Source organism: Mytilus californianus, unplaced genomic scaffold, assembly GCF_021869535.1.
Source record: "Mytilus californianus isolate M0D057914Y unplaced genomic scaffold, xbMytCali1.0.p SCAF_4, whole genome shotgun sequence".
NCBI classification, from domain to species: domain Eukaryota; kingdom Metazoa; phylum Mollusca; class Bivalvia; order Mytilida; family Mytilidae; genus Mytilus; species Mytilus californianus.
In genome coordinates this window covers 40522078-40548943 of record NW_026262690.1, presented here as the reverse complement: position 1 = coordinate 40548943, position 26866 = coordinate 40522078, and the positions used below count along the sequence as shown (strand labels likewise).

The 26866-nt window shown below is 31.2% G+C and overlaps 1 protein-coding gene across 14 annotated transcripts in view; it reads left to right on the top strand.

Annotated features, from left to right (window-relative positions):
- The window catches only part of LOC127738041 (rho guanine nucleotide exchange factor 7-like), a 68168-nt gene that overhangs the window by 982 nt on the left and 40320 nt on the right, over positions 1 to 26866 (top strand). For 12 of the 14 annotated variants that reach the window (XM_052249110.1, XM_052249117.1, XM_052249116.1 and 9 more), the window contains exons 2-7: positions 9162 to 9538; positions 16010 to 16133; positions 17125 to 17207; positions 17691 to 17785; positions 18994 to 19089; positions 20043 to 20165. In XM_052249110.1, coding sequence (XP_052105070.1) covers positions 9464 to 9538; positions 16010 to 16133; positions 17125 to 17207; positions 17691 to 17785; positions 18994 to 19089; positions 20043 to 20165 — 596 coding nt within the window. In that variant the 5' untranslated portion in view covers positions 9162 to 9463. Of the gene's footprint in view, positions 1 to 9161; positions 9539 to 16009; positions 16134 to 17124; positions 17208 to 17316; positions 17334 to 17432; positions 17443 to 17690; positions 17786 to 18993; positions 19090 to 20042; positions 20166 to 26866 lie in introns of those variants that run through there. The other 2 variants (XM_052249119.1, XM_052249120.1) reach the window with 2 other exon arrangements.

The window sequence follows — 26866 nt, the reverse complement described above, 5'->3', positions numbered from 1 at the left end:
CATTTTATATATTATCCCGATTTTAATCCCTTAAGACTAAATAAACAAAAGGCAATTATGGTAATCAGTTGCCGAGTTGGCCATCCCAATGATTGATATTTAAAAAAATCGATATTAAACTTTCTTTGATTCAAATTTGAAGTTCTGACGTAAACTGTTAAATTGGCAGTGCATCATCCGAAGTGTGGAACATCAGCGTACTTATATCTGCCTTAGACTCTTTATTTGTGCAAAATAACGTTGTCAAAAACTTTACTTTCGTTTTTAATCTGAAACCGGATCTTATCTTGACAATGGTAAAACATAGACCAGAGACGGATACGTAAATTCCGTGTACGTTTGCAAAGCATGAATGAGTCTAAGTAGCTCATTCTACGTTATTTCTTCAAGAAAATATTCGAAATAAACGTGAGATAAAGGTATCAATGACAATTTAAGCATTTTTTGAAGAAATTAGGATGCATAATTAAATTTCACACATGCGCACATGTGTACTAGTTCAAACAGAGACATGTCTCTAGGTTCAAACAACGTGGTTATGACGATTTTTCATTTTCACCTCTTTAATTTTTTCATCAAATCTTATTTTTAAATGTATTTCTGATAATTTAAATCTTTTTGACTAAATTAATTAGATGCAAACCGGTGAAATGTAAGAAAATAACTTTGAATAGACCGATCAATGTCCGGTTCAAAATAGTTTACCTGTCACCTGAACAGGTAAATTTCAGCTGTTCGGCAATTAATTAGCCTTGATTAAAATGAGAAGATATTAAAGTAGGGGTTGTTTTGATAGTACTTAATCATCATGTCACTTTTATGACCGGAAATGTGTGGCTGTTAAAGGCAAAAGGTTGGGTCAAAAAGATCGCAAATTATGTTAAAATGACTGTCTCTTAAGAAAGCCTTGAAATCTAAAAAGTAGATGACCGTTTCGTGCTTTGCCCAGCCGGACTTTTACTGGACATTATACAAATGTCCGGAATATATGACCGTTTTGGAAGCCTTGCATCTATCTACTATAATAGTCCTCGTTGTAAGTAGTATTTAAAAGTAACCTAGGAGTTGATTGCAGATTACACATACAATTATTAATTTTTTTTGCTTTGATAATCATGATAATAAGTACACCATGTTTAACTTTGAATTTGTAATTGGTCACGTTTCAAAAAGAATAATATTTTTAAAGTGTGCTACATGTCCCTAGCTGCAGGGCTTCCAAAATGGCAGACCTGCCAACTCTTCCGATTTTCATGCCTCAACCCCAATCCCTATATCGGGACCGTAAAACAAGTCAAAATCCTGAGCACAGGCTTATGTATACTTTCACTGTTATAAAAAAATGCTAAAATTGTATACTTAATTTGACTCATTCCGTTGATATTCCGCCTTGTACCTATTTCTATGTGTCCATTGTGAGGCATTTGGAACTTGTTGAACTGCATGTCAAGATAAAAAAAGTGAAATATAAACAATTCATATTTTTCATAGATACACTCAATAAAAAATTGAAAAGAAAGTTTTTTTAGGTTCTATTAAAAAGAGAAGAAGATTGTATCTATGGAAATCTATATACAGATGGATGAATCTTTACCTGGCTCTGCCGACTGTGACATTTTCCATACACTGCATTATATTTATCTTTATTAAGAAAATCCAATCATATATTACTAAGAACTTTTTACTTTCCTCTTATGATTTTATTCAAAACATTGGTAGGCACAGACATTAAGAAAAAATGTATAATGGACCAAAACAACCAAGACCCAACTGGTATATGGCTGAAATGACATATGGCTGAAACGTCTCCAAAGCACTGTCTTCCTGAGAACTCTATAAGTATACCCTTGGAACTTTAATTATGTCAAATACATGTTGTAATAAGTGTTGCCCTAAGATATAAACATACTGATCAGAGCTGATCCAGGGGGTGGTCACCCGGTGCACAAAAATGGCAAAAATGGTGCACCATGTACATTTTAATGTAATATTTTGATTAATTTATCAATTTGTATATCACTGGTAATAAAGTTTTTATTACTTACCTTAAGGCGAAATACTGTACATGTACCTTCACATGTATGTTTATAAAATGATTATGTAATCAGCGATCGTTGAAAACTTCTTCGATTCCTTTGATGTGTAGGTGTGAAAATGAAGAGACAGTCTTCGATCTTAGATGTTTTCAGTAGGTAATTAATATTTTTATTGATATCACGTTTATCTAAATCTTAAAAGTTAAAATTTGTATGGCAACTTCCCTCAACCAGTAATGGTTTTCTTCTGTGATGCCAAAATTCAAATATTTTTTTATTAATTTTGAGTCTTATTCAAATTCTTAATCCTATACCCCCCTTCTATCAATTGTCTAAAACTTCAGGCATTTTACATTTTTTAAAACTTTAACCCTCTTTCCTTCAGGAAACGCCACAAATCAGCCTCTTTTGAAGTGCCAACAACTCATAATGAACCTAACATTAGTACGAGCAATAATGGTGATTGTAATCATGAAACGACCCCTGACATACATATAGGTATAAACTACATTGGCCTTTTAAAGCAACCAACACGTCAAATAACAAGTCTGTGGATATTTTTGTAAAAATCATGGCTTGATTTGCCATAAAGTCCCCATTTTCCATTAAATATAAAGGAACAATAAATATTTCATTGTTATGAATGACGTTTCATTTTGGTATATGTACAAAAAGGCACCACTCTTTTATTCAGTTTCTTAACTGGTCCAGGAACACAGTTATCATCCTTTGATTTTCATTGTCTACAAATATAGTCCCTACTGTGGACAGTGTATTAGTTGCAAGTTTTTTCATACCCCTTCAAAATCTATTTCTTCATGTTTAATGCCCCAAATAGCAAGTAGGGGGATGAAATTACACTGTAAAAAAATTTGGGTCATGAATTTTTAAGTAAAGTAGTGATTTGGTCCAGCTGAAAAAGGTTAAAAAATAGTATGTCTGAAGCTGTCAAAAGAATACAATACCCATGAACATAAAATTGTCCATATTTTGAGTTAGAGCTGATGAAATTTTCTAAAATTTTGATATAATTTGTCCCAAAAGTAGTACACCACACTGTAAAAATATTATTGAGAAAGCGCAGGTGGGATTTTTTCAATTTTCATTTATTGTCTAAAAGAAATGCACTACAAAATAAATGTTCTCTGGCGAACTGTTTTGATATTATTGCACTTTGAAAATTTCAAATGAAAAAGACAGGAATAAGTATTAATATATCAAGCAAATAGAATTGTAGTGCTTTGATGGAACAAGCACTTCTCTTTAAATCATCATTACTTCTCCCTGTTGGTTTCAAAAAGAGTAAGATATCACCAGTTTTACTTGTGCACAACCTCTGTCTAATGGGACCACACACATTACATGTATGTTGTAGAACTAAGACTCAAAAACCTGCACAGTGTAGTCACCAACAGGATGACAACAAAGAGGTACAAATAAAAAATACTTGTGCATCATTTCTAGATGATCATTGCTGATTTATCAATCTCTCCATGATTAAAATATTTTTTTAATTCTTCAGAAGATGAAATAAACAAAAACCTGAGTTTCATTTGATACGGTCCACTCAGTTTTCCAGTTTAAATCTCATATTAATTGTTGGCAGATATCTACTGTCCCCGTATTGTTCATGCCAATCAATACAGTTTACCTTGATTCTTACACAGGGGAAATTCTCAAAAAATGGCACCTTTTGACAACAAAATCCAGTTAAGTTTTTAATTTTCTGAAATACAACATGCATTTGAATTTTATATATCTAGGGCATGCTATGCCTTAATTTAGAAATTTTCCAGATGCACAGGTTTGTCTGCACTCAGAGTAAATTTTGTGGTGTAAACACAGCCATTTTTGCCAAAGGGTCCACATGAACTTTAAAGTCATATGATAATTCAACTAAATAATAGATTATCATGAATATTCTTAGAAACTTAAATGGCTAAGCTTGACTATAAAACAAGTGTACAGAGACTTTCTTTTAATAGAAAATGCTTAGGTTCATTTCCCAAGTCATCAGATACTATATAAGTATAAGATCAACTATACTTGGTGTCAGAATTATTGTAAGGTGTATATGTAGATCTGCAGAGCTCATCTGATCCTGACCCAATTTATATGTATGTTGATAATAATAAGTTTATGTGATTACAAATATGTACATGAGTAAGACCTTGATCTGAAAGACCTTTAACATATAATTCAAATGAAGCAGGTGAGACTATTCAGCATTTCACTCTTGTTTTAACACAGCTTGTTAAATATTTACCGATATCCTATCACAGCACATAAATGCTGTATACAGAGGGAATTCTATGGAAAATGCACATTTTACATGTAAATTGAAATCTGATTTGAAACATCTGGTGAATTAAGATTTTGTTTCATGCGAAATGCAATCAGTATTTTGGAAGGTGATTTTTTTGTACAACTTTTTAAGTCTATATAACAGGCAAAAACTTGTTTGCAAAATAAAATAAATGATCTCATTTAAACCAGCTGTTTCTGAATTCATATATTACAAATACATTTGTACCTTCTACATGTAGATTAAAATGTTCAATTTGGATGCCTTAGATTAATAATCTCTCTCATTGATCAAATTAAATGACTCATTAGTTTCAATATTTATCCAGTTTGTTTCTTGAGCGATCACCATGACCATCTCAATATGAAATTACTTATTGTAACTTGAAAATTCTGATGCTTCTGCAGTTTGTACCTTGTATCATTAACCAAAACTTATGTAATCGCTATAGACTTTAGAGAATAACAATCAAGTCATCAAAGGTAATATTGTATAGTCTGTTTGATGTCTATAGATATTCAAAAATAAATGATTAAAACTCAAAATTTTATATTTAGTAATTGAATTTATATTCCATGTTTTTCTAATTGTCATACAAATGTTGTGTTTTTATCAGATTTTTTTGTCAATATATAAAAAGGTTGACTGTTAGGTCTCAAAATTTAAAATATACTTCACAATCCAACTTATACCAAGGGAAGTACTATTTGAGAACACAACAACCATTCATTTGTCCTTAGCAATAGTATCCACTCAAATACAAATGGCAGACCCTTGACCCAGATCATGTCTGTTTATATTTAAGATAGCAAATACAAATGACAGACTGTTGACCAAGATCATCTCCTTTCATATTTAAGATAGCACAGCAGTTTCTACATAAGAAAATGCCTGTACCAAGTCAGGAACATGACAGTTCTTATCCATTCGTTTGATGTGTTTGTTTTTTTGATTTTGCCATTTGATTGGGGACTTTCCTTTTTGAATTTTCCTCGGAGTTCAGTATTTTTGTGATTTTACTTTTTAGATACAACTGTTTATGTTTGAAATGCTATATCTTTGGCATCTGCTGAGATTTAAAGACCAATGATGTTCTAAAAGAATGAAGAAACATTGAGTACTTCTTAAACACACTCTTACTTATATTTGTCTTGCCTTAACAGAGTAAAAATTGGAGAATTAAGTATGCTGTTTCAGGCGGCAGTGGCATCAACAATTTGTTAAAGGTTGTGATTTGTTTAAAAATAAGGAGATGTGGCATAATTGCCAATGAGATCACTATCCACCAAAGTTCAAATGAAGTGTATATTAGCAATTATAGGCAGCCTTATGGCCTTCGGCAAAATGAGAAAAACCCATACCATATAGTCTGCTATAAAAGGCCGGATATGAAAAATATGAAACAATTCAATTGATAAAACTAACGCCCTCATTTATAGGCCAGTTTAATGGGAACCATTAATGGTAAATCAATGACATTTGGTTTGCAGTTGTATAAGCATTGTCACATCTCATTCCCATGGAGATAATTTGAACCCCGCCCCCTCTGTCATGGTCTAATGACTCTGAAAATGTACATAGTTTACCTGTTAAAGTTGTGATTAGGTCTGTTTAAGGGGAACCACTAACCATTATAATAAGTCAATGATATTTGGTTTGCAGTTGTATAAGCATTGGCACATCTCATTTTCATGGAGATTATTTTGCCCCTCCCCTAAGTCATGGTTTATTGACTTTGAAATTTTTGCATAGTTTACATGTTAAAGTATTGCTATTTTTAATTTCGACATCTGCATTTTACTATAAAATGTTCAACAGGCGAGAGATATCTCTATGTCAACAGAGAAAAAATAAAGAAATATTGAAAATATATCATAATGGCGAAAATTGAAACATTTTTTGTAACTTTTTATATTCCAATTATGCAGCAAAACAAGTAGTTTTATTAGTCCCCTACTGACGAAGTCGAAGGGGACTTTATGTTTGCACTCCGTCCTTCTGTCCGTCTGTCCATCCGTCAGTCTGGCAAATCAGCTTTCCACACTTTTTTTCTTCGTTCTTGAAGATATTGATTTGATATTTGGTATATAGTTTTATCATGACAAGTTATAGATCAAGTTCGAATTTTGTTCCAGTCTGATGATTTAGTCCAGAGTTATGGACCATATCTAATGTTAGAGTACTATGTTAAATCATATTTCTGTACAAAGGGAGATAACTCATTTTTTAAAAGACATTCTTTGTTAAATTATTTGAAGAATTTTTTGACAGGTTTGTTTGTTATTTAGTATAAACTAATTTTCTGAATGCTATATATATAAAAAAAAAATTATGAAGAGAAATCCTTTAATTAGATAATAATCTATTTTTATTAATGTATATATTTCAATACATTACATTGTGTAGATAAAAGTTGTTGACATTTTATAGATAAGTAACAAATCTATATAAGTTTGTGACAAATGAAAGAAAAAAATATTTGGAACTATTAATTATATCTGATTATAATTTGAAATAGACATACACTGTATTACATCATATCTAATTCTAGACAACTATTAATCATATCTAATGTTTTTTTTCATCATGCTTATAAGATATTGATTGATAATTGGTATATAGTTTTATCATGACAAGTTACAGATCAAGTTCAAATTTTTGTTTCGGTCTAATTATTTTGTGCAGAGTTATGGTCCTTGGACTTGAAAAATTCACTCATATAATCAGTTTTCAACACTGTTTTTAGTCATGCTTGAAGATATTGACATGATATTTACTTTTTGTTTACACCATGACAAGTTATAGAACAAGTTAGCATTTTGTTCCAGTATAATGAATTGTTACCCGGTAGGGGACTATGTATTGCCATGTAATACTCTCAGAATGCTTGTTTTGCACAAATTAGCACATGATACAAAATGTCCATTTGTCCAAATGACCTTATGAATTTCAAAATTGATTTATTTTTAACTGGACCATATATTTTTAAATAAAACATTTGTTATTGCCTATAGTAAGGTTTATATATAGTAATGTCCCCTGTGTGACCTACTACTTTGGGAACTTTTTAATAACAATTTTTTTTTAACTCTTTATCTCTTAAAGAGGATACTTTTGATCAGAAAATTTATCATTAAATCATTGAATCTATTTCTCAAGGGGGATCACTATGGGGTACTGCATTTACTGATTATTATTGTATTAGGGTGTAAAGGGTAGTACTATACTAGACACAAATATGAGAAGTATTTGTGTTTTACACAGAATATTTACTCATCATCTATTTCCATATGATGAGGTCTGTAGGGGTCATTTCATTATAGATTAGATAAATTATACATGTATGACCTATTTATTGCCCTTAGCTAATCTGTTTATCTCATCATTCAAAGAACTTACATAACACATCTGTTTTCATTGATTTGTAATAATATTTAATAATCAGCTGATGATAAATGTGTCTTGATGCAAAACTAATTAGTGGATATAAAAAATAAAGAATAAAAGTATACTTCAGTGTACATGTTTACTCTTCATTTTCAGCAATGAAACATGTAAGAAATAAAAAAAAAAATAACACTATTTCTGAAACAAAGTTTTTTGAATCTAAATTGCTAATATGAAACAGCTATGAGGTTTGAAGTCGGACTGTTTTACTTCATATTTGCTTGATCAATTTTAATTTCAGCGGAATTTTTTTTTAAATGTCTTGTTATACACGTAGTATTGACCATTTAAAAAAAAATGTTGACACATGAGTAGTTTATAATAGATTTTAAATAGCTTGACATAGTGTTTGGACACCTGTCTGCTGTTAAAGACTAGAATTTGCCCTCTAGATGTCTTTTGGTTCTTTCTTTCCTCAGTTTGATGTCTTATTGAGGTTTACCCATGTCTCTTGTTTGTCATATTTAAAAGATTTCTGTTATACCAAGGATTTATATAGTAAAATATATAAATCCTTGGTTATACAGAGATTGCTGGTTGTGATAAATCTAAGTTGTATTAATCCTTGTTATGGAAAACTGATATTTTGAAAGTTGCTTCATGTAAATTAGCAGATACCAAATGTAACAAAAGAATACAAATCTTATTGGGTTTTTTTCTCCATATTGTGCCCAAAAGCAGTGTTTTGAGAAGAATAATATAAATATATATCTTTTTATTACAATGTAAATAAAATGAAAAGTCCAATTTATATTTAAGTTCCAATTATTTATGCTTAGGAGTTGGTTGTTTAAAATAGAAAACACTCCTAATTAATTTGTGATGCTACTGTTTTATGTTTTGATCAGTTTTCACATGTTAATCAACACAATCTTTCTCCCCCATGAAGGACCTCAATCAGTATCAGCAATCAAATAATCTGTAGGATGTTAAAGGGGGTCATAATTACCAAAAATACTGTGCTACTGTAATGCAACTGAGTCATTCATGTTCCTGGAGATTTCTTACTTAACTGACAGATTTAACATGTTGCTTATTTTTACAAAATGGATACAATAAAAACATATGTGTGCAAATAGGAGAGTTAATTAACTTAATACCTTACTTGAGAAGCTATTGCATGTTGAAAACTGGAGAGATAAGAAATCAATTTTTTGGCAGTTCTGAACAAATTTTGTATGTGTGCTGCAGTGTTTATCATTCTTTTTGAAAAGATGCATTTGCATTGATAACATTTTCAACTTAAACTGGGATAGTATATATGTGAAAGTTTGCCATGGAGAATGATCGTGAGGAAAAAACACCAAGTACTGATCTGTCAGGAGATTTTGACATGATTGTTAATGAAATTAATGAATTTATTAATATTTTAGAAGTGAGGGGCCAAGAATTAGAACAACAACAAGCGGAAGAAAATCGTCAACAATCACAACAGCAAACAGAATCAGAAGACAGTGAAGAATGTGACACTACTCCTTTTCAGTCGGCTCGGAATACTATTATACTTGTTGAAAACAACGAGGAACCAATTTATGAAACTTGTCACAATGAGCAAGAAAACCCTTATGAAGCTATCCCAGCATTAGCTCATTTAGCAACAGTTACAGCATCAACAAGTCCTGCTGCTAAAAGTCAAAAGCCAGAGTTAAAACCAAAGCCTAAACATTTACTGAAAATGGTAGAGCCAAGCTCACAGAACCCTAAAAGGGTCAAGGCACTACATAACTTTTCGGGATCAAATAATGATGAGGTGAGTCAACTGATTTAGTATTGTCAGGTTTATAGTCTATTTAAGATACCTGGGCATATTTGTTAACCCTCATAAAGAAAATAATTCTTCAATTGCCCAGACTTTTTTCCATAGGATTTAGTTTCTCAATGATGAGTTCCAGATTCAATCAAAATGTCCTTACAGTAGCGGATCCAGAGGGAGGGGGGGTTAGAACCCCTCCTTTTTTGACAATCAATGCTTTTGAATGGGGATATATGGTTGAAACCCCCTCTTTATCCTGGATTTGAACCCCCCTTTTAGAAATGGCTGGATCCGCCCCTGCTTTATTTAATAGAATTATAACACCTGTACCTGGAAAACTAAATTTCACTTGTTCAGATTTGTTTTTATTGCCTTTGAATGTAGCGCCCAGATTTTTGTTTGTATTTAGTTTAATAATGAATGGTAACAAATCAAGTTTAATTCTCAGTTCCCATGAACATACCTTTTGAAGGAATGATCATGATGACCCTTAGAGAAATGTAAAGAAAATATGCTTGTTATGTGCTGATAATGACCTAGATTTTGCATGTGATGCACTTGATGTATGAAAAGATGACAAGTTATGAATAATGTTTGCCTTTCATTCCTGTTGTACTTGATGGAATTGTTACGGCTCTTGTGTTTACAAAAATTGCATGTGTGCATAATTGTTTATCAAAAAGATTTTGTATGTAGTTTCAGAAGAATGTGTTAAAAGTTTGCAATGTTTTGATCAAGTTTATTATGACACTTTTTCACATTTATTTGCTGAAGATTGAGGCATTTATAATCCTACATGTACATGTATATACATGTTATCTTACTAACATTGTGCCATTATTTTATTATGACAATTCGAATTTATTCTAATAAAAATGTGAATAACAATGGCTTTAAACAATGGATCAGGTTCTTGGTGAAAAACATTCAAAATTGGAAATTTTTTTGAATGACACAGCAAAGCAGTAATAAATTTGTAGAAGTTATATATAGAAAAGATTGCAGATGTTTGTTTTCTTAAATTTCTCAAGAGACCTGTCTCTGAAACGCTGCCAAAATGCTCTTTGCTAAAGAATTATTTGCAAAATATAATGTAAAATCTGTAAAGTCAATATAGATAGTAAATTTGGGAGAAAATAAAAATGTTTTATTTCTAAATAGAGATTGTAATAGTAGATTTCTGATGATGATGTATAAAAATTAAAACAGGTGAGAGGGTGTATCTGGAACTTCAAAGAATCACTTTAATGATGATTTCTGACATTAAATAGCTCTTAATATCCTGAAATAGTTCAGACAAATAGATTGTAATGAGAGGAAAAATATCAGTGCTTATGTTACAGTCTGATTCAACTTCTGGTTGTTAACTTCACATTCAGGAAGTTAGAATTTAAATTCACAACAAAGTTATGACAATTTGCCATCAAGTTGCTGAGTTAATCAAGAAGTCATCAAGTTGTTTATTAAACAGTGCATTGACCTTCTTTTTTGATAGTAACCACATTTCATGAAATCAAGAAAAACAAAACAATTTTTAGACTATTTGATAATGTTTTGGCCTCTTTTGGTTTTAGATTGAAAGTTTTTTTGTTGCACTAAATTTTACATGCTTCCCATACCTATTAATTTACTGAAAAGTGAATTCTATTCAATTGAAACTTTAAGAAATCAAATTTTCATAATCAAAAGAATCAATAAAGGGTTACTATATTGTATGCAGTTCAGAAAATTCTCTTAAGCCAATGTTTAATGCAAGGGGAGACCCCCCTTGTATTGCAGGTCCTGTTCAAATTTGGATTCATTTATTTTGGTGGATACCAATTTTTTGTGGATTGAGGAAAAATTGTATTTTCGTGGATTTGTCAAAGTCTATACAAGCCTTTACAAAATGTGTACTTCGTTGAACATTTGAATTTGTGGTTAACCTGTATCCATGAAATCCACGAAAATTGGTATTGAATCCACAGTAATACATATATATTGTACAAGTAAAGAATAAGTTATCATGGTTATTGAGTTTAATAAGACTTGGAACTGTAGGTACACTCATAATGGTTTTCTGCTGAACTATGTACCTCAGAGATACTTGTGATAAGTGTGTTTATCTGTATGCTGTTTATTTTATAGATATTTTTCAATAATCAATCATCATGCTATCTTTTTGAGATGAGGTTATTCACTTTTATCCAGTCCATCATCTAAGCAGCAGCTGATCTAAGTTTTGATTTTATCATTATATCTCTTGGTACTTCCTTGTATTATATTTCCTACATCTTCGCAGGGGGGATAGTTTTACAAAAACAAGTTTCTGTTAAAATCATGTCTTTACATGAATTAGAAAGAAATTTTCTTATTATCAACTTGCAGTGTAAAAACTCCTGAAAGATACTGAAACTGATGTATTTTTATGCAGTTTGCATCAAACAATTTACATGCATGTAATGAATGACAAGGCTGGTTGCAATTGATTTATATGTTACTAGGTAGCATTCCATTATCCAATTTTTTTGTCTGTGATGGTAAATATCAATGAATAATACATTCAACATGTATGTATACATGGATGTTTTAAAATATCTTGTCAGAAATATTAAAAATCCCCAAATTTATAGGTTTTAATTTTCACTTTAACTGTCAAATCTAAAATTACTGCATATTGACTTGGGACAAAATTAGATTTTTTCATACTTTTCTGGTTTGACAAATTAGTAGAACAGATTCAGAAAAAAATCAAACCTGCATTTCAATGACAAAAGTTTTATCTTTATGATGTAAAAACCCATCATCTTAAAACAAAGTTACCCTGTATAATAACAGATTTCAGAATTTAGGAATGGTATTTATATCAAAAAGTGCAAAACACATTTTAGCTTTACAAGCTGATAAGTTATCAAATTGGTTTGATCAGACTTTTCAATGTAGTTGCATGCAATAGTGCTGCTGAATATAAGACCCAGTATTGTTGTCATAATGTCATATGGCTTAGCATTTACCCCACATTATATTCAGGAGACAGCTAAGAAATAAAGACTTTAAAGTCAATATAAAAATCAGGAAATGTACAATTGCCATTAATGGCAATGAGACAACTATCCACTGGTGGCCATAGGACAATGATGTAAACAACTATGGGTCTCGTGCACAGTCTTCAGCTATGATAAAAACCGATACCCTATATTTAGCAATGTTTCTACAGTTACAAATGAATTTGGTGGTATTTTTGAAGTTGAAAGAGAAATATTGGCACATGAAATCACTTCTGTTTTAAGATGTTCAGAAAACTGTTTTGTTTGGTACTAAAACATTTTAATGTGTCTGTGCTGAAGTTATTAGATTTATGAGAAGTGGAAAACAAATTCCTTCAAAATTATAAAGCTTGCATTTATCATGTTAGTGAAGTAGACTTGATCAGTGTCAGTAATAAAGCTAAAATAGATCAAATTGTAGATGTGTTATATAAACTGAGATTGATAGAAATCTTATCTGCCTTCTGAATTTGTCTGATAAGTTAGTAAAGCCCACCCAGTATATACTGGACAGACTACAAAGCCCACCCAGTATATACTGGACAGACTACAAAGCCCACCCAGTATATACTGGACAGACTACAAAGCCCACCCAGTTTATACTGGACAGACTACAAAGCCCACCCAGTATATACTGGACAGACTACAAAGCCCACCCAGTATATACTGGACAGACTACAAAGCCCACCCAGTATATACTGGACAGACTACAAAGCCCACCCAGTATATACTGGACAGACTACAAAGCCCACCCAGTATATACTGGACAGACTACAAAGCCCACCCAGTATATACTGGACAGACTACAAAGCCCACCCAGTATATACTGGACAGACTACAAAGCCCACCCAGTATATACTGGACAGACTACAAAGCCCACCCAGTATATACTGGACAGACTACAAAGCCCACCCAGTATATACTGGACAGACTACAAAGCCCACCCAGTATATACTGGACAGACTACAAAGCCCACCCAGTATATACTGGACAGACTACAAAGCCCACCCAGTATATACTGGACAGACTACAAAGCCCACCCAGTATAAACTGGACAGACTACAAAGCCCACCCAGTATAAACTGAACAGACTACAAGATATGTCTGTCATGATGGAAATAGCTTTCTTAATATGTATTAGATACACCTTGATGGCTTTAGCCTGAACCGGTGTATCTAATTTACACCAAGATATTATTGTCAAAGCAGAATGATAGTTTTCAATGATTTAGGAGAGGGTCTTTTAGCAATTTGATGAAATGTTATTGAAAAGCATGATAAATGCAGGATATCCAATTTCATTTAACAACATCTTGGTGTAAATGCTTTTTGCAAATAAAAAGAAACTCTTTGAAACCATTGGGCTAATAAGAACCTAAAAAAAATAATTTCAAAATGTTTCTCAATGCTCATATATGATGCTGCTGACTAACCAAGATGGCCCTTGCTACTAGAAATGGAACATGTGAGAAAAAAAGAATAGTTTTATGTATATTCTTGATCCCCTGTACATTTTGGGTTGGTTGTTTGTCTCTCCTGTTACGAATGTTACAGAATGCTAGACATAGGGATGCTATCTAACTGTGGCAACTGCCTGAACTATTTATATAAAGCTTTATAGATTGGTAGACTTAACAGCTGGATAATCTATATCTTAGTCACTTACCCATTTTTTAAGGTCATATGATGACCTCTATATATTTATTTTAGTAAGGTTGTGTTGTTCGATGTCCTAGCTTATTGACATTTTAATCCAAATCTTCTGTTATTGTCTTTCATTATTTTGAGATGTTCATAAATAAGTATAGAGAAAAATTATCAATAAGCTGTAATATATTATTACCTATTCCTGCCCATTTTTTTATTAGAAAATAGAACTATTTCTCTTCAGATGTTAGAAAAAAATAGTGAAGCATTGGGTAAATTGGTCTGTGTAATAGCTTTAATCTGAGGACATAGATGATAGAGGCACAGTCCAATATGACTAAATATAAAATTGTATTAGAACCAAACACTTTTATACAGATGTGAATCTTGCCAAATAGTATGTGATATGTACATATAGTTGGCAGTGAAGTTGACATATGAAGAATCCACATAGTAAATTGACACATTATGGTAGGTTGCATCTTCATCTTGTCTTAATTAATAATTTTGTTTCATTAGGTTTCGAGAAGTTAAAAGTGTTTCATCATTTCGTTAATATTTGTTTTGTCTGTACAAACACATGTCAAAACAAACTATAAGGCTCTATTGTATCTTTTGAAAGACATTTATTTGTGTTTTGGATTTTGTGAGACTAATTTTCATTACTGTAGAAAAGGAGATTTGGGAATTGCCATGGTTAAGCTGTAGTGTTTTATCATAATTATTACAGTGATAGAAATGTGTTGTTGTTGTAATGACTATACTAGTGACACTAGTAGTATAAACAGTAGTCTAAATGGTTGTTCTGATAATCTTAAGGCAAGTATACATAGTTTCTCATGTTCTGCTATTTCTACATTTTGAATTGCTTTCCCAAATTTATTCTAGTGTAAATTGTATTTTAAAAGATAATAAAAATAGTTTATTAATGTAATATTTATTGTGGAAATGGAATTTTATTTAACAGTAAGCTCATTTGTTTAAAAGATTTAACTTTTGAAGTTGAGTCATCTCGAGTGAGTCATCTGCTAAATAAAACAAGAATTAGAATCTGAAGTTTTGATAGAAGAAAAAACTCCAGTTAGAAGTGGAACACACTTAAATATTTGTTCACATTTTAGAAAAAGTCTTATTTCTCAGACAAATTTTATTTCCAAACTCATACTTTTTGTTGATATCTTTGTTGATTTCTTGGTTTCTGAAAGGAATGATGCTAAATACTGTAAAATCAGAAATTATTGCGATGTTTTATTAATGCGAATAATGCAACTGGGTGAGTATCACAATAATAAGAATTTGCATTCTGATATCTGAAGCATATATCAGTATGCAGCTTTCCTGAAATCGTGATAATTAGTCTTGCATTTATGTCCATTCTTCAAAAATCGCAATAATAAATGCACGCAATAATTTCTGAATTTACAGTACTTGCTGGTTTGGAGTCAGAATAATGATTCCTGGTAGGGTAACACGTTAATGAATTAGCTAGCCCATTAAAGACCGTCTCAGCATGTAGGTCAAGTAAAAAGCAGGATATATTCATATTTCAGTAACATGACATTACATGAAATATTTGCTGTTGGACATTAAGCAGCCATCAATCAATCACTGGACTGGAATCAGGATGTCCTGATTTGTAGGTACATTTTTGTAATGATAGAGTAATTTCGTTAAATTTGTTATTTATGTTTATTTCATTTCAGTGATTTGATTGTTTTGAAAAGACAACTGTGAATTAAAATGGATTTAAGCCTAATCAACTAATGGTATCTATTTTTTATCTGTATATTTTCAGCTATGTTTCTCCAAAGGGGACATCATAACAGTAACACAGATGGTTGAAGGTGGTTGGTGGGAAGGTACACTGAATGGTAAAACTGGCTGGTTTCCTAACAACTATACCAAAGAAATTAAATCAGGTATGGGCAGATATATCAACTTATTTAAGTTTGCTTGAAAGAAAACTACTATAGGTCTGATAATGGGAAGATGTAGTGTTCTGTAGAATAAAGTATTGTAAGGTAAAATAGAGATAAATGGTGTCCAGTGGCATTGCATTTGTTGTGATGAAATGATGGAATGACTTGATAGTTTTCTAACTTCACAAGATAATGTCAAGAAAGATGAAATCATTCAGTGTCATTTTAATTGCAAAGTGTTGGTTGATGAGAAAAAAAATGTGAATTAATACTTGTATATGGTAAAAACGAAAAAAAAAACAAGACTAAGATTGATACTGTAAGCCTCAACTTTTGTGGTGCAGTACAAGTGTGACTCATACTAATATATGATTATATAAATGTAAATCTGTTTGCTCTAAAAAATTAACAGGCACTTGTCTATTATATTGGCAGTATTTGAGATATTGGATACCAAAAATTAGTATTAATTTCATTCTATATCAAAAACTGATGAAATTTACTTGAAATTTCACTCGATAATTAAGGAAATTATAAAAAACAAAATCATGGAAAGGAATAAAAAAGATTGCCAAAAAAATATCTTGTTATTTTCTGAAAGTTTTGTCATTAAGATGATAGCCATAACAAGAATCAGTTAATTGACTTCAGATGTAGAAATTTGTTCTGTAATTACCCTTTATTACAGAAGTCTTTAATGATAATTATAACGTTGTTAACCTGTATTTACAGATCACAAGTATAAAGAAATATCTGGTTTTGATAATCAAACACATTTTGTACAGATATCCTGTCAGACAATCCTACATTTGTTCCACCAACAGGTTCATAATACTTAATGTACAGGTGGGAAACATTCATGTTGCAAACACAGAATAAATTTTGCTTGAAAAATAAAATAGAAAGCTCACTAAAGAATTATTCCTACATTTAGATATCATTTTATGTTTAAAAATAATGTTTTTATTGAAGTTTATTCTTTCTTTTCCAGATATTGCCAACAGATCATCCATAACTAAAGGACCAGACATGGGAGTATATAAGAGAGAAAGTACACAGTTATATCACAATGTTGTAAGTATACACATGAATGAAATAAAAAGAGAAAATACAGTTTTATCAAAATGTTGTAAGTATACACATGACTGAAATAATTTTTTTTAAAGAGAGAAAGTATGTACACAGTTATATCACAATGTTGTAAGTATACACATGAATGAAATAAAGAGAGAAAATACAGTTTTATCAAAATGTAAGTATACACATGAATGAAATAAAGAGAGAAAATACACTGTTATATCACAATGTTGTAAGTATACACATTTTATAAATATTTTTTCATTATTTTGCTAAATAAAAAATTGTTTGAATTCCAAAGTTCTCTATTAAAAATTAAAAAAAAGAGATTGGAATATTTCTCTGTTAAGTTTATGTGATGTGAACATGCAGCAACAATGCTACAAACTACACAGAAATTAGAATACAACTGCATCATCTGTTAAATTTGAATGTTTTATATTTCTGGGGAAATAATCTAAAACTGATATGATATTGCAGGTTTTTCAAAATTTGATAGAAACAGAGAAAACCCATGTACAGGAAATGACAATGGTACTACAGAACTACATACATCCTTTACAGAATTCTGGCATGTAAGTCATACAGACTGGTCTGTAAAATAATACATTAAGTAGAAAATGAAACGCAGGGGTTTGATAGTGGCATGTATATGAAAATTAAAAATTTATTTAAAAATATCTAATTTTATGGTGTATATTGAAAGTAGATGTGGTGTGATTGCCAGTGAGACAACTATCAACTAGAGACCAAATGATGCAGAATTAAGGAACTATAGGTCATAGTTTGGCATTCGGCAGTGAGCAAAATCCATACTGACAAGTAAAGGTGCAAACAAGCAATCACAAGAAAGCAAACTTAGTGAAACAGATGGATCTAAAACAAATTAAACTGTCCTATTATTTAAAAAAAAGACACAAAATTCCAGAATGGACCAAAAAAATTCAGTTTTTATGTTTAAAATGAGTTTTAGATCAGACAGTGCCTTAAAAATAAAAACTAGACTTGATAGGGAAAATGTGGAGAAGCGGTATGATAAATATCCCCCTTTGTTTGAAGTGGGCAAAAACATGTCTACCATAGGGAAATCTTGCAGATGGTTGATCCGTTCTCAAATTTCTCCTCTGATGATGCCTCAAAACCAAATTATAGTTGTGCTTCTCTAACTTTATTTTTTATTAGATTGATATTGAGGCTCTCCCATAGGAAAAAATAGAAGTTTCCACATTCACTAAATCACTTGCAATTTAACTGGAAATGGATATAAACTTGACATAATTATTTCATATTATATGTAGTTGTGGGGTTTCTATCTTATTATACCCTTGCCCCAAAAGCGAAGGTAAACTGGTTCACCCCTGTCACAGTGTGCATCCATCTATAACACATTTCACATTTTTTTTCAGAAAATACAAGTGACATCACAAGTCATAGCTTCTAGATATATGACTTCGAGCTTCATCTGTTGATGCAATACTGTATTACACAAGCTTGGTTCCTTTGATGTTTTGCTTTTTGTTTGTTTAAAACTGGAGCAATAGCTCACAGTACAGTATATCTTCTTTTTGTTGGAATAATGTTGGGCATTTATTGTAGTAGATATGAACTTTACCATTTCTAAATGTGGGGAAAAATGTTTATGCAGAAGAACCTGCAAAACAGTAGTTTTAATGCAGAATAAAAAGACAGTAGCACACATAAACTTCATTACGTAATTATTAAAGTAAAATATATACAAATTTATGAGTTAAAATTTTATATCAATGCATGTTTTGTGTTGCAGATTGACTCCTGTGGAGTACACTAAACTAGTAGGAAATTTAGATGACATATTAGCATTCCAAAACAATTTTCTATCTTCAATAGAAGACTGTATGAAGTAAGTTTTATGAAGTAAAGAAAGCATTAGTGTTTAAATTCTTTTGTATTAAGCAATTAAGATTATTTTATATTTTGATATAAAGCAAACCATTTGAGATATGTCATAAAGGATTATATCTGTTATCAAGCAATGTAAGTGGTTATCAGTTCAATTAAATTTTATTGAAACAAAAGTTTGGACATTTTATCAACCCTTTTCTCCTGACATACTCTGATTCAAATAATGATAAGTGGCACGGGCATTAAGGTTTACCACTGTATGTCCTAAAAATGGTTTCCGTTCTCTAACTTTAGTTTGCCTCAACCAAATGTTATGAAACTTTTTCATAATGCTTATTACCACCAAAACACAGATCAAGTTCGAATTTGGATGGGGTCACTTTCACCGTTCTTGAGTTATGTTCCTTTATAAATGGAAAAATTGGCAAAGTTTCAACACTCTAACTTTACTTTGCCACAACCAAATGTTCTGAAACTAGTATACAATGCTTATTACCACCAAACACAGATCAAGTTGGGTGCTGTAACTATCACTGTTCTTGAGTTACACCTTTACTGTTTGTTATATTGAACAATAAGAACACTCAAACAACCATTTCTAGCAATATCTAATAACATACAGAATCAAATGTCATTAAGTTTCGATAAAAACAAAACATCAATAGGTATGAATTCTTTCATTGACTCTTGCATATTTACAAGCGGGGGCATCTGCGTCCCATGGACACATTCTTCTTTTAATCTAATGGGATTTTTCAAATGAAATATTTTCATATTTACATAAAATACTGCTTTTGCATTTTAGAATCATAACCTGTTAGACAACAATGTCAGATATATTTCAACAGATGTCTGTAACAAATGCATATTTTTAACATTTCTTAATAGTCCATTTATAAGATATTGACTTCCAGTGTAAAATTGTAATTAATTTTGTTTCTGGTTTTCCAGACAATTACCTCATTTAAGAAGAATTGGTGGTGTTTTTATGAAACATGCTCCAAGATTAAAAGAATTATATTTAGAATATTGTTCCAATCATCCTAGAGCTGTAGCTATTGTACAGAGTAAAAGGTAGGATATTTCTGTCAATGAAAACATTGTTAAATTTATTTATATATATTGAGAAAATTGACGCTAATATTTTTAATGGAAAATGGTTCGAGTCCTGTGACTATTACTTTATAATTTCTTTACCTATTCAATACATTTTACAGTATAGAAAGGATCAGAAGCATAAATATATGAATGAACAGGAAGTAAAGACTTACAAAAAAATAATTCAATTAATTACAATTTGTTAGGAATTATGTCTGTATATTTTCATATAGTTTATAGAATAACATGAACTATGAGGAACACTATAAACAGATTTAAGAAACAAAATACATAGGGACATATATAGCTCATTCATGGACATATAGCACATCAACAGTAAAATGCCACAGACTTCAACACGTTTTGATAAATTGTTGTAAAAGATTATGCACATATAAACTAAAACTATGCTATTTTTATTAGAAACTCAAAGTGCTAAATAGCAATACAGTTATGCAACTAACATTAATGTACTGTAATGATTAAAAAAAGAAAGAGAAAAAGAAATCCTTACAATGAATTGTAAACAGCTTTTACAAATGAAAAGGCTACTGATATGGGTTATGTTCTCCTCATATATTTTATAATGGTATGATACTAAACCCCTAAAAGGAGAGATTGTGCTTGATTTTAGATGATGAAGACATAATCTTTCAAACACTTTAATTGATACCTGGAGCTGGCATGTCTGTAACTGCTAGTAGTCTTTTGTTAATTTATGTTGACCATTATTTTCTTCTGTTACCTCATCTAACATCGGACTTCGTTTAAACTGAGTTTTACTGTGCATATTGCTGTGTGTTTGTTTATTCCACATTGGCTAGAGGTATAGGGGAGGGTTGAGATCTCACAAAATATGTGTAACCACGCCTCATTTTTGCACCTGTCCAAAGTCAGGAACCTCTGGTCTTTGTTAGTCTTGTACGATTTTTAGTCCCCTACCGATGAAGTCGAAGGGGACTTTAGGTTTGCACTCTGTCTGTCTGTCCGTCTGTCTGTCTGTCCTTCTGTCAGCTTTCCACACTTTTTTTCTTCGTTCTTGAAGATATTGATTTGATATTTGGTATATAGTTTTATCATGACAAGTTATAGATCAAGTTCAAATTTTGTTCCGGTCTGGGGATTTAATCCAGAGTTGTGGACCATAACTCTGGACCATATCTAATGTTAGAATACTATGTTAAACCATATTTCTGTACAAAGGGAGATAGCTAATTTTTTAAAAGACATTCTTTGTTCAATTATTTGAAGAATTTGTTGGCAGGTTTGTTAGTTATTTAGTATAAACTAATTTTCTGAATGCTATATATATAAAAAAAAAATTATGAAGAGAAATCCTTTAATTAGATAATAAGCTATTTTTATTGTGTATATATTTCAATACATTACATTGTGTAGATAAAATTTGTTGACATTTTATAGATAAGTTACAAATCTATATTAGTTTGTGACAAATGAAAGAAAAAATATTTGGAACTATTAATTATATTTGATTATACAGTGTAATTTGAAAATAGATATACACTGTATTACATCATATCTAATTTTAGAGAGCTATTAATCATATCTAATATTTTTTTCATCATGCTTATACGATATTGATTGATAATTGGTATATAGTTTTATCATGACAAGTTACAGATCAAGTTCAAATTTTTGTTTCGGTCTAATAATTTTGTGCAGAGTTATGGTCCTTGGACTTGAAAAATTCACTCATATAATCAGTTTTCCACACTGTTTTTAGTCATGCTTGAAGATATTGACATGATATTTACTTTTTGTTTACACCATGGCAAGTTATATAACAAGTTAGCATTTTGTTCCAGTATAATGAATTTTTACCCGGTAGTGGACTATGTATTGCCATGCAATACTCTCAGAATGCTTGTTTTAATTATGGTTCATTTATATGCTTAGTATGACTTCCGTTTTCATTGAACTAGTAAACATTATTGTTTAGGGGCCAGCTGAAGCCCGCCTCAGGGTGTGGGATTTTCTCGCTGAAGACCCATTGGTGGCCTTGGGCTGTTTTCTGCTCTTTGGTTGGGTTGTTGTCTCTTTGACTCATTCCCTGTTTCCATTCCCAGTTTTACTAGTACCAGAAAGTCTTGCACTTTAGGCATCTGCCTATTGTACAAAATTTTTAAGTAGTTAATAGAATTTAAAATAATTGTTCCAGCATACTTAAATAGTTTAAAACTAACCATTAATCATTCTTTAATCAAATGAAGAAGTCATAATTTGCATTACCAGGAAGTTATAAATGTAGGTTTAGATAAAAATCTACTTTGATGAGGTATTAAAATATCTGGTATTTGTAACTATTACAGAATAACTACTTCAGAAGTAAAACAGTGCAGTCATTTATTAATTATTGTTTCAATTCCATTCTAACTTTTGAGGTTTTTATGCCTTAGAAAAGGCTTCAGCTGTCTGAAACACAAAATTCTAACAATATATATATAAACAAATGAGAATTTTTAACTGAAGCATTGTGTTTGATGTTTTGAAGTAAGAATACTTGATGTTCAATTAGAATTGCATTAAAATATTCAATAAGCACATAATTTGATTGATTTGAGAATTTAAAAGAAATTAGGACATCCTCTACTACATGTATGTGAGTCAATACACCTTATCGCTATTTGTCCGCCATTACTGGACATCACACAAGTTCCCGTAAAATTTTGACGTCATAATAGAAAATATCTGACACCACAATGGAAAAGTGATTGTTGTGTGACGTCAAAAGTTCGAGCGGGACAGATTCTCATGTCAAGCGGGAATAGCGATAAGGTGTATTCAAATAATCATGTTTGAAATTGCTGTCTATTTCTTACTGGTAGTTGGAACATGAACACCCTTTCTGGCAACAAATCCTTGAGTAAGCTTGTAAATTTCTACAGTAATTGCATAATCTTGATCTTATATTTTCATGTTCCAATTATAAGTTTTTATACGCCCGTTTACGGGATGTATTATGGTATACCGTTGTCCGTCCGTCCGTCCGTCGCCAACATGTCGGACATTAATTCAAAAACTCTTCAACCAATATGCATGAAACTTTGGGGAATTGTTTATATCTATTGACGTGAGCTCCCTTTCGTTTTTTATAAATTTGGGATTTACTGTTTCTGAGTTTTGGGGTTTTATTCATTAAAAAAGGGGGGATTTTCCACTTTTCGGACAATAACTTAAAAACAATTTCACCAATTTGCATGAAACTTTTGTGAATTGTTTATATCTATTGTTGTGAGCTCCTTTTCGTTTTTTATAAATTTTGGTTTTACCGTTTTCGAGTTTTGGGTTTTATTCATTATAAAAGGGGGGATTTTCCAGTTTTCAGACAATAACTCAATAACAATATCACCAATTTGCAAGAAACTTTGATGAATTGTTTATTTCTATCGACATGAGCTCCCTTTTGATTTTTATAAATTTTAGACTATACGTTTCCGTTTTATGGGGTTTTATTCATTACAAAAAGGGGGATTTTCCAGTTTTTGGACAATAACTCAAAAATGCTTTCAGCATTTTTTACGAAAACTTTGGTAAATTGTTTATATCTTTTTTTGTAAGCTCCCTTTTGATTTTTATAAATTTTCGAATTTAGGTTTCCGAGTTATAAGATTTTATTTGTTTATAGTCTGACAACAGATTTACTAAGCATTGCGCAACAGCACAGTGCATTGCACAACAGCAAGAAATCTTAATTGAATATAAATTGAATTCATATAACCAATTTCAAGTTCTTTGACTACATTTATTCAGAAACCTATAACATGTCAAATATTTAATTACAATCCAAATTCAGAACTGTGTCAAGCTTGAATATTGTGTCCATTTTTGCCCCAACTGTTCAGGGTTGGACCTCTGCGGGCGTATCCAGCTGCGCTCAGCGAAGCAGTTTATTGTATAATGGTTGAATACTTTGTATCAGAATTAATTACTTGTACTTGAACATGTGCACCTTGCAGGTTTCTTTTAACCGTGACCAGAGTTTCAGAAATTATTGCCCTTTAAAATATTTCCAATATAACAGCAGGTGAGACAATTGCTAAGGTTCTCAACTCTGGCAATTGATATTCCTTGTAGATTAATTATAAATATTCTGTTCTTTTTTGTAATGATAAGGATGTCAAAAAACAATTTATGAGGTACAATGTATATGAATTAAAAGAGATATTGTGTATACATCAAGAAGACAGCTAACAATAACACAAAATAAATATATGAATTTAATAGATTAATTGATTGATTTTTGGTATTATAATGCCACTTTTAGCACTATTGGCTATTTTATTACAGACAGTTTTTATTGGTGGAGAAAGCCAGAGTGCAAGAAGATTTGTGTCAATGCAAATTGTAGTCTAGTGCACCTGCCACTTGCTGGGCTCAAACTCACAACTTCAATCTTTTTTTTTTTATTATGCCCCCGCCGTAGCGGTGGGGGCATTAAGTTTTACCCTTGTCCGTCTGTACGTACGTACATACGAACGTACGTCCCAAAATTGGTTTCCGTTCTCTAACTTGAGTTTGCCTCAACCAAATGTTATGAAACTTATACACAATGCTAACTACCACAAAACACAGATCAAGTTTAAATTTTGGTGGTGTCACTTTAACCGTTCTAGAGTTATGCCCCTTTATAAATGGAAAAATTGCAAATTTTTTATTTTCTTCTAAATATCAAGTAATTTTTATACGACCGCAAAAAAAATTTTGTGGTCGTATATTGGTATGATGTTGGCGTCGTCGTCGTCGTCGTCGTCCGGCGTCGTCGTCCGAATACATATTGGTTTTCGCACTCTAACTTTAGTTTAAGTGAATGGATCTTTTTGAAATTTGACCATAAGGTTAAATACCACAAAAGGAAGGTTGGGATTGATTTTGGGGGTTATGGTACCAACAGTTAAGGAATTAGGGGCCAAAAAGGGGCCAAAAATGAGCATTTTCTAGTTTCCAGACAATAACTGTGGAACGGTGTATGGATCTCTCTGAAATTATACTACAAGTTTCCATACCACAAAGGGATGGTTAGGATTTGCTTTGGGGGTTATGGCTCAAACCGTTTAGGAATTAGGGGCAAAAAAGGGGGAAAAACAAGGTTGTCCTGGTTAATGGACAAATACTTTAGTACAAAACATAATTTAAAGCAGTGTAAGGGAGATAAATCAAATACATCATTGAAATTATCTCCCTTACACTGCTTTTAAATTATGTATAAAGTAATGGTTAATGAACAATAAAGATAATTTAAAACAGTGTAAGGGAGGTAATCCAAATACAACGTTTTAGTTACTTCCCTTACACTGCTTTTAAATTATGTTTAAAGAAATGCATATTTATAAAGGAAGACCAGTAAAAATATCTGCAAATGTTGCATCTTTTTTTTTTACAAAAAAATCCATATGAAAGATTTGACACTATATTTTTAATTCTATTATAAAATAGATTAAGTTAGCACTATGGTAAATTTAAATGGGTAATTATGGTTGCCAACTCCATTGGAAATTTGAATTGAGATTATGACTATATCTTGAGGGAAAGAATTTTTTTGGGGGAAAAAGGTGGGAGGGGGGGATAAAAAGAAATTGTGGGGGGTCAATTTTTTCTCATTTCAGATTTCAGAAATTAAAAAGAAATATTCTTCAAATATTATTTTTTTTTCAAATTTCAAATATTGAAAAATTTCAAGAAGTAATCTTTAATTGCACAGTATGGCGCATTAGATTTGTAAAATCTTTGATCACATTTATTTATTTGTTATGCCGAATCTAACAGTGTATTTAGATTTTTAATTTTGGGTCCAGTTTTCAAATTGGTCTACATTAAGGTCCAAAGGGTCCAAAATTAAACTTTGTTAGATTTTAGCAAAAATTGAATATATGAGGTTCTTTGATATGCTGAATCTAAACATGTATTTAGATTGGCCCAGTTTTCAAGTTTGTCCAAATTGGGGTCCAAAATTAAACTTTGTTCGATTTCAACAAAAATTGAATATATGGGGTTCTTTGATATGCTGAATCTAACCATGTATTTAGATTTTTTATTTGTGGACCCCGTTATCAAATTGGTTCATATTGAGGTCGAAAGGGTCCAAATTTAAACTTTGTTTGATTTCATCTAAAATTGAATTATTGGGGTTCTTTGATATTCCAAATCTAACCGTGTATTTAGATTTTTAATTTTGGGTCCTGTTTTTTAATTTGGTCTACATTAAGGTCCAAAGGGTCCAAAATTAAGCTTAGTTTGATTTTAACAAAAATTGAATTCTTGGGGTTCTTTGATATGCTGAATCTAACCATGTATTTAGATTTTTTTATTTGTGGGCCCCCCTATCAAATTGGTTCATATTGAGGTCAAAAGGGTCCAAAATTAAACTTTGTTTGATTTCATCAAAAATTGAATTATTGGGGTTCTTTGATATTCCAAATCTAACCGTGTATTTAGATTTTTAATTTTAGGTCCCGTTTTTTAAATTGGTCTACATTAAGGTCCAAAGGGTCCAAAATTAAACTTAGTTTGATTTTAGCAAAAATTGTTTTCTTGGGGTTCTTTGATATGCTGAATCTAAACATGTGTTTAGATTTTTGATTATGGGCCCAGTTTTCAAGTTTGTCCAAGTTGGGGTCCAAAATTAAACTTTTTTTGATTTCAACAAAAATTGAATATAT